The sequence below is a fragment of the Equus przewalskii genome, chromosome 21 (genome assembly GCF_037783145.1).
Source record: "Equus przewalskii isolate Varuska chromosome 21, EquPr2, whole genome shotgun sequence".
Classification (NCBI taxonomy): domain Eukaryota; kingdom Metazoa; phylum Chordata; class Mammalia; order Perissodactyla; family Equidae; genus Equus; species Equus przewalskii.
Genome location: NC_091851.1, coordinates 2359441 through 2372507, shown reverse-complemented (window position 1 = coordinate 2372507; position 13067 = coordinate 2359441). Strand labels below are relative to the sequence as shown.

The 13067-nt window shown below is 53.6% G+C and overlaps 1 protein-coding gene across 1 annotated transcript; it reads right to left on the bottom strand.

Annotated features, from left to right (window-relative positions):
- Positions 1-3107: 3107 nt before the first annotated feature.
- THBD (thrombomodulin) lies at positions 3108-12292 on the bottom strand. Its single transcript, XM_070588540.1, has one exon. The coding sequence runs from the start codon at positions 6633-6635 to the stop codon at positions 4911-4913; it is 1725 nt and encodes a 574-aa protein (XP_070444641.1). The 5' UTR covers positions 6636-12292; the 3' UTR covers positions 3108-4910.
- Positions 12293-13067: the final 775 nt, after the last annotated feature.

The following is a 13067-nucleotide window of genomic DNA, read 5'->3' as shown; positions in this document are numbered from 1 at the left end:
CAGTCACAGCGGGGTCACAGAAGTGTCTGAGACTCTCCCATGGGGGTTTAGGTGCCAGACCCACCTCCCGCTTTCGTGCCCCAGTGTGGCGGGCGTTTGGAAAGGTTGGGAATCTGCTGAAAGTTGCGCTGCGGGTGTCCGCAGACCAGTGGGCCTGAGCATCATTTTGAACTGAGGATTCTTTTCTGCAGGCTCCTCTTTCTGTTGTTAAACTTGAGGGCCCCACGTGGCAGCCGAAGGTGAGCCTGCGGGCCGTGCAGCCTCTCCCCGCCCTCCCCCCCCCACCTCCGGCCCTGGGTTCTGCCTAGATTGAATGAAGCCAGTCTTCTGTTTCTCCTCTGGGCTCTGAGAAAGCAAGCAGGGACTTTGTGGTGTGCTCTGTCCTTTTCTGTGGCCTCCCTGGGAGCAAAATGGAGGGGACCTCGTCACCTGTCTACTTTGATGGGCCTTATGATGAGGGGAATAGACGTGGGGGCAGGATTTGACAGCTCCCCGGGGGCTGCTTCTCCCCCTGCAAACATCCCCCGCCTTAAGCTCTGCTTGACGCCCCAAATCCCACCAGGGTTGACAGCATCCTTCCAAGTGACTGCACCTGGCCTTGAAAGAACACTTTCCACTTTCCCCACCACCTGGAACTTGCCCTCAAGACACTCGAGATATAACCTCAATGTAACCTTGTTCTTTATCCAACTTTACATCCACTAATTTATTGGTGCACAAGGTAACTTTTATTGAGCACCTGCTGTGTGCCAGAACCTGTGCTAGCTCACTTCATCTCATCCTCATGGAAACCCTGGGAGGTGGCACTGCTGGCACCCCGTTTTACAGCCTTAGAGAGGTGGTGTGGTACCCATGGTCACGTGACCACCAGGGGTCAGGCTGGGATGCAAATCCAGGTGTATTTGACCCCACACTCCACGTTAGCCCTGCTGGACGCTGACAAGGGAAACTGCAGGTTTCTGTCCGTGGGCACGTGTAAATAAGTCCAGAAGTGGCTGTTACCTTCCCAGACAATTTCAGGACATAGATTGAATGCTCTTACTAAAACTCCTTGAGTGGTCCACTGGCACCTAGGTTAGAATTCCACATCTTTGAGCTGGCATACAGTCCCCTCCGCTGTTAGCTCTCCGTTTCTACCTCTTCAGCCTCGTCCTTTGCACATGCTGCTGCTTCTGCCAGGATGGCTCTCCCTACACTATGCATTTGACTAGGCCCCGCCCCCCTTCAGGTCTACTGTTAAGTGTCAGCTCATCAAAGACGCCTTCTCCAGTCCTCTACTCTCAATCTCATCCGTCCTCTGCTGTGCTCCTCCTCCTCAGTTCGTATCGCTGTTCCTAAGTTAAATCCAGTCTGGAGGCGATCATTTGTCTTATGTCTGTCACCTCACCAGAGTGTCAGCGTCTCAAGACAGGGGCTTGTCACCATACCTGTCACCGTGCCAGGCACGCAGTACCTGCTCAGTAAATATTTGCTGAACTAATCCAAGAAAAGGGGTTAGGTCTTGGGGGGAGAAGAGCCGTTTGACTCATAAATCAAATTCTGACTTACCTAGAAGTACCACCCTGGCCTTTCCCCTCAGGCCCTGAGCGCTGCAGAGCATCCTCGGCAAACATGTTCCACTTGCTGAAATCTGGGCTTCTCCCTCAGGTCCGGCTATCCAATAATGTGAACAGAAAGCACGGACCATCCAGGCTGACTGAAGGCCCCTGTTCCATAAAGTCTACCCTCATTTTAAACGCTGGAGGATAGGTTTTACAGCTGACTGATTTGTGTATATGGTCTTGGTGTCTTTCTCAAAGAAAGGCTGTGATTCCTCAGTTGTTTTGCGAATTTCAAGTACAGATGAGGCCTGTAAACAGGGATGCTGATCTCCCATGGGACAGGAAGTGAGGGGGCTAGGGAGGGTCTGGGCCCCCACCCCGCTAGTGTTCTGGGGTCCAAGATGCCCCAGTAAGGGTTCTTGCCTCGGGATCTTGAAAGTGTGTTTTGGTCTTCTTGTGTCCTTAAGAAAATGCCCCTCCTCTGGAGGAAAAAATCCTAAAGCAATGAGCCCGCAAAGTCAATTTGACGGCTACTGGGGAGCAGACCCTTGTGAAAAATGTAAGACCGGGTAGTGAGGACAAATTTGTAAGGTAGCACTTTCTCCTCTGGACCTCCCAGGACAGCTTATCTGTACCTGCTTTGCCTCCACTCATCGAGCTCTTCTTTCATATGTACCCATGATGGAATTTGGTTTTCTGCCAGTCTCCCAAGTTCCTCAAAGTCACATTGTTCAACTCGTTATCTCAGGAGGGCACCGCACACAGTAGCCGCCCACCCCTCACCCCTACACACAGCAAAGCTGCAAGCTCATCGGCAGAGGATGCTGAAATCTGCAACTGCACCTTCACGACAGTAACTGCTCGGCTTAAAACTGAGAAATTCAGCATCGTCCAGATGTATACAAATATTGGAATATTTGACTGAACTTGATTTTCTTTCAACTTCTGCTTTATGAAGACTTTCAGAGCACTGCATACAAAATTCAGCCAGTTCGACCAACTCAGGAAAAGGCGCCCAAGAAATTTATGTATTAAAAAGACAGAGTTTCTCATCTCCAACAGAAATGAGAATGATTTAACACTGCGTAAAACCTTGGCATGTGGGAACGATTGTTTGAATTCAAGCCACAGACTGAGACCCCTCATGACTGTTGTGTTTGGATAGCTCAGCGAGCAGATAATGCCAAACCATATCCAGAAGGACACACAGCGGGGATGCTGGAGATGCCCGAGAAAGACTGTTTCTTTAACTCATCCCAACATATAATCCTATAATGTGTTTTAAAATGCATAGACACAAATCCTGTGCATGAAGTTGTTATGGTTACAGAGGAAAAAATAAATATTTGTGCACACAGGCATAACATGAAGTCCTTCTACAGTGAAAACAATGTCCTCTGGAAAGATCTCTGAAAGTCAGATGGCGCCGTGAGCAGATGGAGCTGGATGGGGTGTGGAGCAGCCTTTAAATGCACCTCATGTCATCTACATTGTTGGTGAGCCTCCTTTAATGATACAAAGTGTGGGCCTCTGGGAGGGGATGTGAACAGACACACGACCCAAGAACACTCTCTTATTTGTTTATTTTCTACATGTGATGTCATAAGCAAGGGTTTTGCCTGTGTTCTAGTTTATCTCCAATAAATAAATAACTATGTACAAATGTGCTGAGTTTACAAACTAGTAGAAGAAAACCTTTGCATCACAAAAGATACATTATATCATACATTTTTTTCCACACACTGAAGCGTGATTTCGTTCCTAGCTTAGTTGAACCGAAGAACTTCTCTCCCCTGTGGAGCAATGTCTAAAGGTGTGTACCTAGTCTTTCTACCAGAAAGCAAAGCCATAATATGAAAATTCCTCAGTTTCTTGAGAATAAAGGGCCTGATTTGGCCTGCTACTTATTACTGATCCATATTTAAAATATTCCAGAATGTTGGAAGCAATCTGGAACAGTTCTCCTCAAACTATACTGGGCAGACAACCCCCTGCAGCTCTTGTTAAAATACAGATTCTCCTGCGGTAGGTGGGTGGGGCTGGAGTTTCTGCATTCCCAGCCAGCCTCCGCTTCTTGTCTAGGGACCACGTTCCTAGTGGACAGGGTTGGAAGGCCTCTCTGAAGTGGGAGGAATTCTCAAGGGCCTGATCAAGGTGGGGCCGTCACTGAGCATTCTTCAGGTTCCATCCTTAGGCTCCCCAATCCCAAAGAACCAGTAGAGCTGGCCTACAAATTACAAGAACAATGAGAGGAGCCAAAATGGTAATTGGCCTGGATCACACAGCTCAAAACTGTCTTCAGCTGTCTCCTGGGAGGGGCTTCTTTCTTCCCTCAATCGAGAGCAATCATGTGAACGTTTTCAACATTGTCAAAAATAACTCATCATCATCATCATCATCATGGAAAAAGAAACTGTATAAGAAGCTTAACAACAGTTATTACTTTTCAGTCCAAAGCAAAACAACAACAACAATAAAACCCAGGCTCACTGTTTAGAAAATAAAAAACTCCTTGGGGTTGAATTCCTATAACAGCCCAGCAACGTTAGTTTAACAAATGCCTCTCCCATCTTAACCTTGGTAAAATGATATTGCTCTGGAAGCCTGAAATTTCAAGACAAATTAGCAACTCTGGTGCAAGAGCACACCCCAGCCAGTCTTGTGTGTAGAGTTCTTGTTTCTGGCTCACACAGGGGCTCTGCCTAGGCAGGCAGGTCAGAGCAGAGGGGTCTGACGCAGGGCAGGTGACTCGGGGGGGTTGGCTGAGTTCCTGAGAGGGGAAAACTCGGAGGAATGAGGGGACACACAGGGCTCGGCTTAATAAATGCAAGAGGGCTGGGGGGAAAACTTCACCAAGATGGTTCCACTGCCACATGACAAGTAGGAGTATATAAATACAGAGAGAAGGAAGATCAAAGGGAAGGGAGGGGGGAGAGATACCTACAGGCAGGGGAAAAAGCAAAAGAAAAAGATCCTAAATACTTAAAAAATAAATATGTTGGTCATTACCAATGACTTCATTACACTCACTAGTCCGGGGGCTCACAGTCTGCCCCAAAGGCTGCCTACCGTAAGGCTCGCCCTCCATGGTGGGGGCACGGGACACTCTGCAGTCTGTGTCTTCATCATCAAACCGCCAGCTTGCCCAGTTGTGCGACGATGGCATGGAAATGGCTGGGGCGTGGAGTCCTTCCAATGCCCACTCCCCAGCCTCGTGTGGAATCAGAGAAGAAGGTGAGGAGGATCTTCTCCGGTTCTGATGCCAGCTAAGGTGCTTTGGGGGGGCCAGGGAGTAAGGCTGGGGGAGGGGAGAGGACACGGGAGGGAGGCAAAGGCCAAACCCACACCTGGGTCAGGGAGGGGGGCCCCTCAGAGTTTCTGAGGCATCCTCTCCGTCCCCACGTGCTGCAGCACCACCTCCTTGGTTGGGGCCCCATACTTGTACTCTAGCTCTGCCGGCATGGCACCTTGCTTCTTGCGCAGGTGGCAGAGGAGCGCCAAAAGCGCCACCACCAGAGACAGACTTGCGATGGAGATGCCAATGAGCACGCCCGAATGCAGGGGCGCTACCGGCGAGGGGCTCGCCGTGGTGCCGGGAGTCCGGCTGACCGGGGGCTCCCCAGATCCGCTGTCTTCGTCGTCTCCTTTGCTCTCCTTGGGGTCACAGTCAGTGGCAACCTGGCCGGCGAGGGCCGAGTCGGGCCCACAGATGCACTCGTAGCTGCCAAAGAGGTTGCGGCACTCGCCCGGGCAGTAGCCACTGTCGCACTCGTTGATGTCTGTGCATATGACGCCGTCGTCCAGGATGTAGCCTTCCGGGCACTGGCAGTTAGACGGGTTATTAGGGTCGCAGTCGGCTGGGCATGCAGTCTGGTTGCAGAACATCTGGCACCGGTCCGGGTCTTGGGGGATGGGCGCGAAGCCCTCGGCGCAGATGCAGCGGTAGTCATTCTGACCCACTGGCTGGCACTGGTACTCGCAGTTAGTCCCGAAGCATGGGTCCACGGGCTGCACGCACTCGCCGTCCACCAGGTCGTACCCAGGGTAGCAGTGGCACTTGAAGCCGCCCTGGGTGTTGACACAGCGCTGCGGGCACGGACTGGGCACCAGCTTACAATCGTCCACGTCCTCGCAACGGTGCTGGTCGGCAGCCAGCTGGTAGCCCGTCTCGCACATGCACGAGTAGCCGCCGGGCACGTCCGGGTTGCGGACGCAGAAATGGTCGCAGAGCTGGTCGCAGGAGTGCTCCCCAGGCGCGGCGCAGGAGCGCCCGTCGGCCTGCAGGGCGGCGTCGGCGGGGCAGAGGCACCGCGACGTCCCGGCGCTCCGGTTGCACGCGCGCTCGCAGCCGCCGCTCTCCACGCTGCAGTCCCAGGCGCCCGGCGCCTCCCGGCTCCAGCGCGCCTCGGCCTCTCCGGGAGGCGCCGTGCACTCCAGCTCCACTCCGAAGGGCGCGACAGCGGCGGAGCTACCCGCAGGCAACGCCTGGAAGTCCGCGCCGCGGGCCCCGAACGGGGTGCTGTAGGTGATCGAGACACTGGCGGCCGCCGCGGACTCCACGGCCAGGGGCCTGCAGGAGGCTGCGAAGTGGAACTCGCAGAGGAAGCCGTCGGCCTCCGCGGCGCACTGCTGCTCCTCCCAGGCCGGCTCGCCCGGTGCAGCGGCCCCGGCCGCCGAGACTGCGACGCAAAGCGGACCGCAGAGAAGCGCCGGGTCGCGGTGGAGCCGCGCCCACCTGCTGTAGCTGGTGCGGTTATCGCCCGTAACCCACTGGAAACCGCGCAAGGGCCCAGAGTGCCCTGGGTCGCCGCAGCCGGGCGGGAGCTGCAGGCCGATCCAGAGGCGCTGGCTGTCGCCGCCGTCGCCACTCAGTAGCAAGGAGATGACCTCAGCTGCCACCGAAGAGCGCACGGTCATCAGGTGGCCTTGCAGGCTCTCGCAGGCCTGACTGGCAGCGAGGAAGGTCGCGGGGCCCCGGAAGAGCGCGAAGCAGTCGTGCTCGATGCACTGGCTGCCATGGGGCTGCGGCTCTGTGGGCGCCGGGAGCCCCAGGCCAGCGGGGGCCAGCATGCCGAGGAGGAGGACCCGGAGCATGCTGTCCAGACGCGCCGCGTGCAGGCCCCGGGGAGAGCGCAGGCGCCGCAACGAGAGGCGCAGGGCTCCGCTGGCGTTAGCTGCTCCTGTCTGTCCCAGCCCAGACGCGTCTGGCAACGGCGCGCAACCCAGGCAAGGCAGCCTCTGACATGCCGGCGGGCCGGGGCCCGAGTTTATAAGTGCGCGGCCCTCCCTCCCTGGACGTTCGGGAAAAGGAAGGAAGTGCCTGGTGGGAAGGGCTGATGCTGCATTCTCGGATTACTGGGTTCTCCGGACGCCTTGCGCCCGCCCTCGCGCCTGGGATCACCTCGGGGGGGATGAGTAAACCCAGCCCGGGCGCTGGTATGTCCCCGGGCGGGGCCACTAAGCGCAAGCGCGGCAGAGGGACAGCACCTCTATCCGCTAGGCGACAGTCCGCGGTCCCGCCACTCGGGCCCCCACGCGCCCAGCCCTAAAAGAGGCATAATCCGCAGTCTCTCCTAATCTCCCCGTCCTCTTTCTTGTTCTTCAAAAATGTGTTGTTACCACCGATTTCAAGGAAAGCCTAGATTGCAGAACACTAGGAAGAAAACACCAGAGCGCGGAGGGCTTTGAAGAGGGACGGAGGAGGTAGTGCCCAAGACCTGCAGGGCTCTGGGAGGAGGTGGCCCGCCAGGAAGAGAACTTAGGGAGGGGCTGCCTAGGGCGAGGACTAGAGCTGGCTGGACCCCGCCCTAGGCCAGAGGAGGTGCGCTTGGCCCCAGAAGACAGAGGGTGTGGCTGGAGCGACAACGGGCGAAGGGGGTTGGACTGGCCGGATACGGAGCCGTCCCCCCCCCGCCCCGCGCCCCCCTCCTCGGACAGCTGGGGACCCAGAAGTCCCTGAGCGCGAGCTGCCAAAGCCAGACCTCATCTGGTCGCGTGGGAAAGTCGTGGGGATACTGTCAGGGCTCCAAGTCTTGTCACCCTTCAGAGGCAGTGGCAGGCCCCCCTGTAGGGGCGAACTTGATGGGGTGCGTGTCAGCCTGTTTGGTCTGTTTTCATTCCGCTTTCCCAGAGGGATGGTCCATCTCGCAGCCCCAGCGGGGCGCGAGGGGAGCCCTCGCGGGGAGGCGCTGCGGGCTCCAATCGGGTCCCACTCGGACCTGTTAAGGATTTTTCTATTTAGCTGAGAAGTCGGATTAATACAAAGATGTACATAAATGCCACTTGCGCTGCAAAGGGCACTGAAGAGGGGCGGTCCTGTGGACAGGCAGGGTGGGGAAAGCTGGGAGGAGGAGATGGAAATCTCTCACTTTTCGACCTTATCCGCTTATTCACTTGCCAAGAATGCGGAGGGGAGGGTCCAGAGCATAACCGAGAGTGGCAAACTTTTTTTCTTTTTTAACATCCTATGTGGTCTCTCCGCTATGGTCACTCACAACGAAGCACCAGGAGGCGGCGCTGATGAGCTCTAAACAAAGCCAAAGAAGTTGGCGATCTCCGAACCAGGGCTGAAAAGGGTTAAGCACGTGGGGAACACAAAGGCCTCACCCTGGGGCAGGAAACTCGACTCCCGGGAAGCCCTGCGCAGATTCCGCGGCTTACCCAGGTGGTCTGCCTCCCTGGTCCAGGAGAGCCCAGAGTTTTGAAAGAGACCAGGAGGGTGTGACGTCCTCACAAGCGAAAGACAAGCACCTGCCGGCCGCGCAGTACTGACTGATAGTGACCAAAGGGGTGGGGCATGGACACCTGGAAAATGAAACGGAGGAGGTGCGATGGTCCCTCCCTCCACGCTCTGACGCCGGGGGCGGGGGACTGGGAGCGCTGAGCGCTGCTCTGTGCTGAGAGAGCTGCCTCAGCTCCTGGCGCGGAAACAACAGGAACGCGGCATGGAGACTGAGAGCCAAAGCTCCCCGGAACAGACGCGACTGCCGCTCTGGGCGAAGGAAGGACCGACTTCAGATTGGAGCGTCCAGTTGTCCCGGTGCAAGCAGGGCAGGCGCTGGCCTGACGCCCCCTGGCTGCCTGGGGGCTGAGATGGGGATCGTGACTTCTGGGCTCAGCCCGCCCACGCCTGGGGGTGCAGCCCCTCTGGGGGCGGAGCCTGCAGATATGGGCTGGAGCCCTGCGGGAACACTGCGGAAAAATCTCAGAAAGCGGGGTAAATTGGCTTGGTGCATGCCACAAGGGAGGGGACAGGATCAGCTGCACAATCCGCAGGGCCCCTTGATCAAAACTTAAGGAGAATTTCAAGACAGCATTAAGCATTAAACAAAGGGCGGGCCCTCCTGAGCCTGCAGCCCTGAAGGAGGTTGAGGGCCAGCAGACCAACCTCTGGCCACGCAGCAGGCTGGGTCACTTCTTGGATGGGTTTTGGTGGGATGTCCTCTTCAGGTCTCCTTGAGCCCATTACTGATTCTTGAGAAGGAAAAGATGGGAAGTCTGAGGCAGCGCCCTTAGCTGAGTCCATGTGCAAACTGGATGGTGCCCGGGGTCTTGGGCCAACCTGTCTGAGGAGGTGTTGGCTATTTCCATGTAGAAAGAAACCAGAGCAACAACTAAAGGAAGCAGACCACTGACCATGGCGGGACCAGCAGTCTCAGGGGACCCTGCAGAGGGGTGGATGGACACAATCCGTTTGACCTTTCCCATCCCGCAGGCTTTGCCTCTGGCTCTCGGCACACATCTGTCACTTCGTTCCCGCCTCTCCAGCCATGTGAGGCTTTTTTGCACGTTTGAAACTACCCTCATCTTCCTCTGCACCTCCTGCACAGGTAGATGGACCCCTCCCTCGTCTCTATGTGAATGATCCCCCAACCCCCTCTCCTCCACCCACCCCGACCCTGCCACTCAACAGGGGCTCACCAGCCAGCCTGTTCTACTGGAACAGCCCCCTGAAAAGCACCGCCCATCTCCTCAATACTAAAGCCGATAACTTGTTTTCAGTCTTCATGCTTCTAGACGTCTCTGTGCTGTTTGCACTCTTGAGCCCTGCTATTCTCAAGCCTCTTCCTCCCAGGACTTCCCAGACACCTGTGCCCCTGCCTCTCCTCCTCTACCTGCCTGAGGGCAGCCCCTCTGACCCTCCTGCCCTGCGAGCTTGGCCAGTCCTCAGGTTCTGCCTGCCATCTTCTCTCTTTTCTCCATGCCTATTTCTTTACATCCCACCTTTTGCCAAACTTATCCATCGCCCTTGCAATGATATTGATGTCAAAGGAGACTGGTGGGGGGAGGTCCCCAGAAGGGACCCACAACCCATTCTTTCCCTGTATCAATATTTACACCCCCTAGACTTATGCCATCATCACCTCTGCCCCAGACTTTGTCAGTTTCCGTGTCTCATCACACTGCTCCTGCTGTGTCTGCTCTTTTCCTTGGTCTTCTCTCTCTCACTCTTCACCCCTACTGACACTGCCTGGATCCTCGCAGCCTTCAGGGCGCCCGCCGCCTGCTGATGGAGGCCAAGCCCCTTTCTGCTCCCTCCCCACTCAGCCAGGCCACACTGAAGATGACCACTCTTTGTGCCTCTACTCTGTGGCCACCAAGTAGGAAATTTGCACCCAGGGATCTGCACTGGGCTTCAGACCCAGACCTCTCGCCCTCACCGGCTTCAGAGACTGGCATCCCGCTGGTCCCTGCGGATGCTGACAGTCCCAGCAAGAGGGGCTCCTGCTGCCCGGGAGAGAAATGCCCCATCCCGTCTCACCTTCGTTCCGTGGCTCATGTTTTTTCTTCTGCCAGGAACATTCTCAGCTTTGCCTCTTCTTCTGAAATCTGTCCCTTCTTTTAAGGCACAAGTGACATGTTGCCTCATCAGCAAGTCACAAAACCAAAGCTGATCTTTCTGTGAAGTCCATAAGCCTTTCTCTCAGCACTTTATCACTTACAGCTGCGCCCCTGCTTTGTAAGTAATCAGGGCTGTGTCATGCTCTTGCTACCCTTCCAATTCAGCTTCCTGGGCGAGGGGGTGGGCGGCATAGTTCTCATACATCTGCATGCCCCATACACCTACCAGCAGAGTTAGTACATAGACTGTGCTCGGGAGTCCTTTGAGCACCTGCTGTGGATGCTTCTTTGTGCCCCTCCTGTGTGACTTCATGTCAGCCTGCAAAGACAAGGATGGGGCCTCAGGCCCGCAGAGTTGGGAGTGTGGGCTTTGGAGCCGAGTCGGCTGGATTTGAGCCCCAGCCAAGCCATTTCTAAGTTGTATCATATGTGGCAAGTGCCTGGCCTCTCTGTGCCTCCACCGTGTGATGGGAATCATAATAGCCTCCCCTTCACAGTGGTATCATGAGGGTTAAATGCGCTGTACGAGTAAAACCTTCAGAACGGTTGACCTCTAGTAAACTCTCAACGAACTTTGGCTAAAAAATGATACACTTTGGTCCCTAAAATTTGCATTCAGTCGCTGATTGCGTTCGACAGCCGGCACAGTTCCTCGTCCGTGGTAAAGACTCACTAAATGGCTGCTGGATGAAATTCAGTTCAGCTGAGCATTTTTACCAAGAATAGCAATCAGCAATTGTGAAAAAAAAAAAAGGGACAAAAGGAAGTTCAAGGATCCAGGACAATAGGGAAGGACTGAAGATGGCCAGAGAAGGTGCCCTGGGTCTCTGCGCACAGGTTGTCGGGTAAAGCCTCAGCTGCCTCCCCGTCCGCGCTGTGGGCAGCCCATGTTAATTCCACACTTTCCAGGTGTGGAAACTGAAGGTCAGAGAGAATAAATGACTTCCCAGGGCCACACAGCCACACAGGAAACTACGATTCCCCAGCGTGCTTTAGGATGAAAGAACTAACGTGGAGTACATCTGACCCCAGATTCTGCCACTTACCAGTTATTAGAACTTAGCCAAGTTTCTTAAATCTCTGGTTTTCTCCCCCTGAAACTGGACATACAAAATCTAATTTACAAGGTTGTTGTGGGAAGTTAGAAAATAGACACACAGTGACTGGTGCCTTTCTGGGAACAGAGCAGCTGTTCAACGAACACAGTTGTTCCTACTGGTGCAACGCTCTGCAGGGCTCCGGGCTCACTTGCATCCATCTGGCAAGTCTGGCTTTTTCAACGGGAGTTTCTGTTTGATGTTTGTGGAGGAGGTTGGAGCCGCTCCCTGGATGGTGAACAAACTTCTGCCATTTGTACTGAAAGCAAATGTATGTGGATGCTGTGAAAACAGAGCTGAAGAGGAGTCCAGATACAGAAGGGGGCCCACAGGCAACGTGCTGACCCCACACATATCTTAGCCAAAGAGCTTTAGCAAGTATGGGAGATAGTTTTCTTCTTATAAGACATAAAAAGAGCTTTCTAATTCCAACACAAACACCTGCCCTTGGGCTTGTTAACTCCTCAGCCACCTGATGCAGACCACCACTTCACACTGTTTCTCTCCCAAGCACGAGGGCAGCTGGGCCCTGCACTGAAAAATGTGATGGCTCAGAAGATAAGCCTCTCCCATGGTGGAGGGGAAAACTCACTTGTCAAAAGGCACAATTCTAGGAGCTGAAGATATAGGGATTGTTGAGATACGTGACTGACTACCAATTGTTGCTGGCAATAACAGTTCCAGGGCCCCTGGATGGAAACGGCTGTCACTAGCACTTGGGGTAAGGGGGATGAAAGCTACATACACTGTCCAGTATGATAGCCACTAATCACCTGTAGTGACTGAAATTTTAATTCATTAAAATTATAGTTAAATATTCAGTTTCTCAGTCTCACAAGCCACATGTCAAGTGCTCAATAGACTAGTGACTAGCAAATGGGACAGTACAGGGAGATGCCATTTGACCATCACAGGAATTCCTGCTGGGTGGCCCTGGTCCACACACAGAGCCAGATAATCTGGAAGTCACCTCGAGGAAGCCACTGGTGGGAGCCTGTGAGCATCCCTTTCTTGGATTTGAAGAATACTATTTTATGACAGTTGTTTTCAAGATAATGGTTGTCAAAATTGTAATCAGAATCTATAAGGGAAGTATTAAGAGGAGTGTTAAAATTATATAACCATTAATACTTGACTAATAAATATGTCAATATTATTTTTAATCTTAATGTTAATTATAATAATTTAGATATTAGGAAGAAAGAAATTAAAAAGATAAAAATATTATATTCATAAGCCATTATAATACTAAAATTCAGACATAAAAATTAAATCTCTGTGGCTATGCAGCCATATGGGAACCCAAGATGGAAACATAAGTGCCTATGGAGCAAAAGCCATCCAATAAACAACAGCCCATCAGTACAGCACAGCAAATAGTTTACTAAATATTGGCTCTCACCCAGGCTGTCTTCAAGAAGTGAGGTAAAAATTGACAATCCTTTATTGACGCATTCTTTTTGAAAGAAATATGTTGCATTTAAAAAAACCCACACCTAATATCATACTTAATGGTAAAAGAGTGAAAGCTTTCCCCTAAGATCAGAAATCAGACAAGGATGCCCATTCTTGCCATTTCTGTTCACCA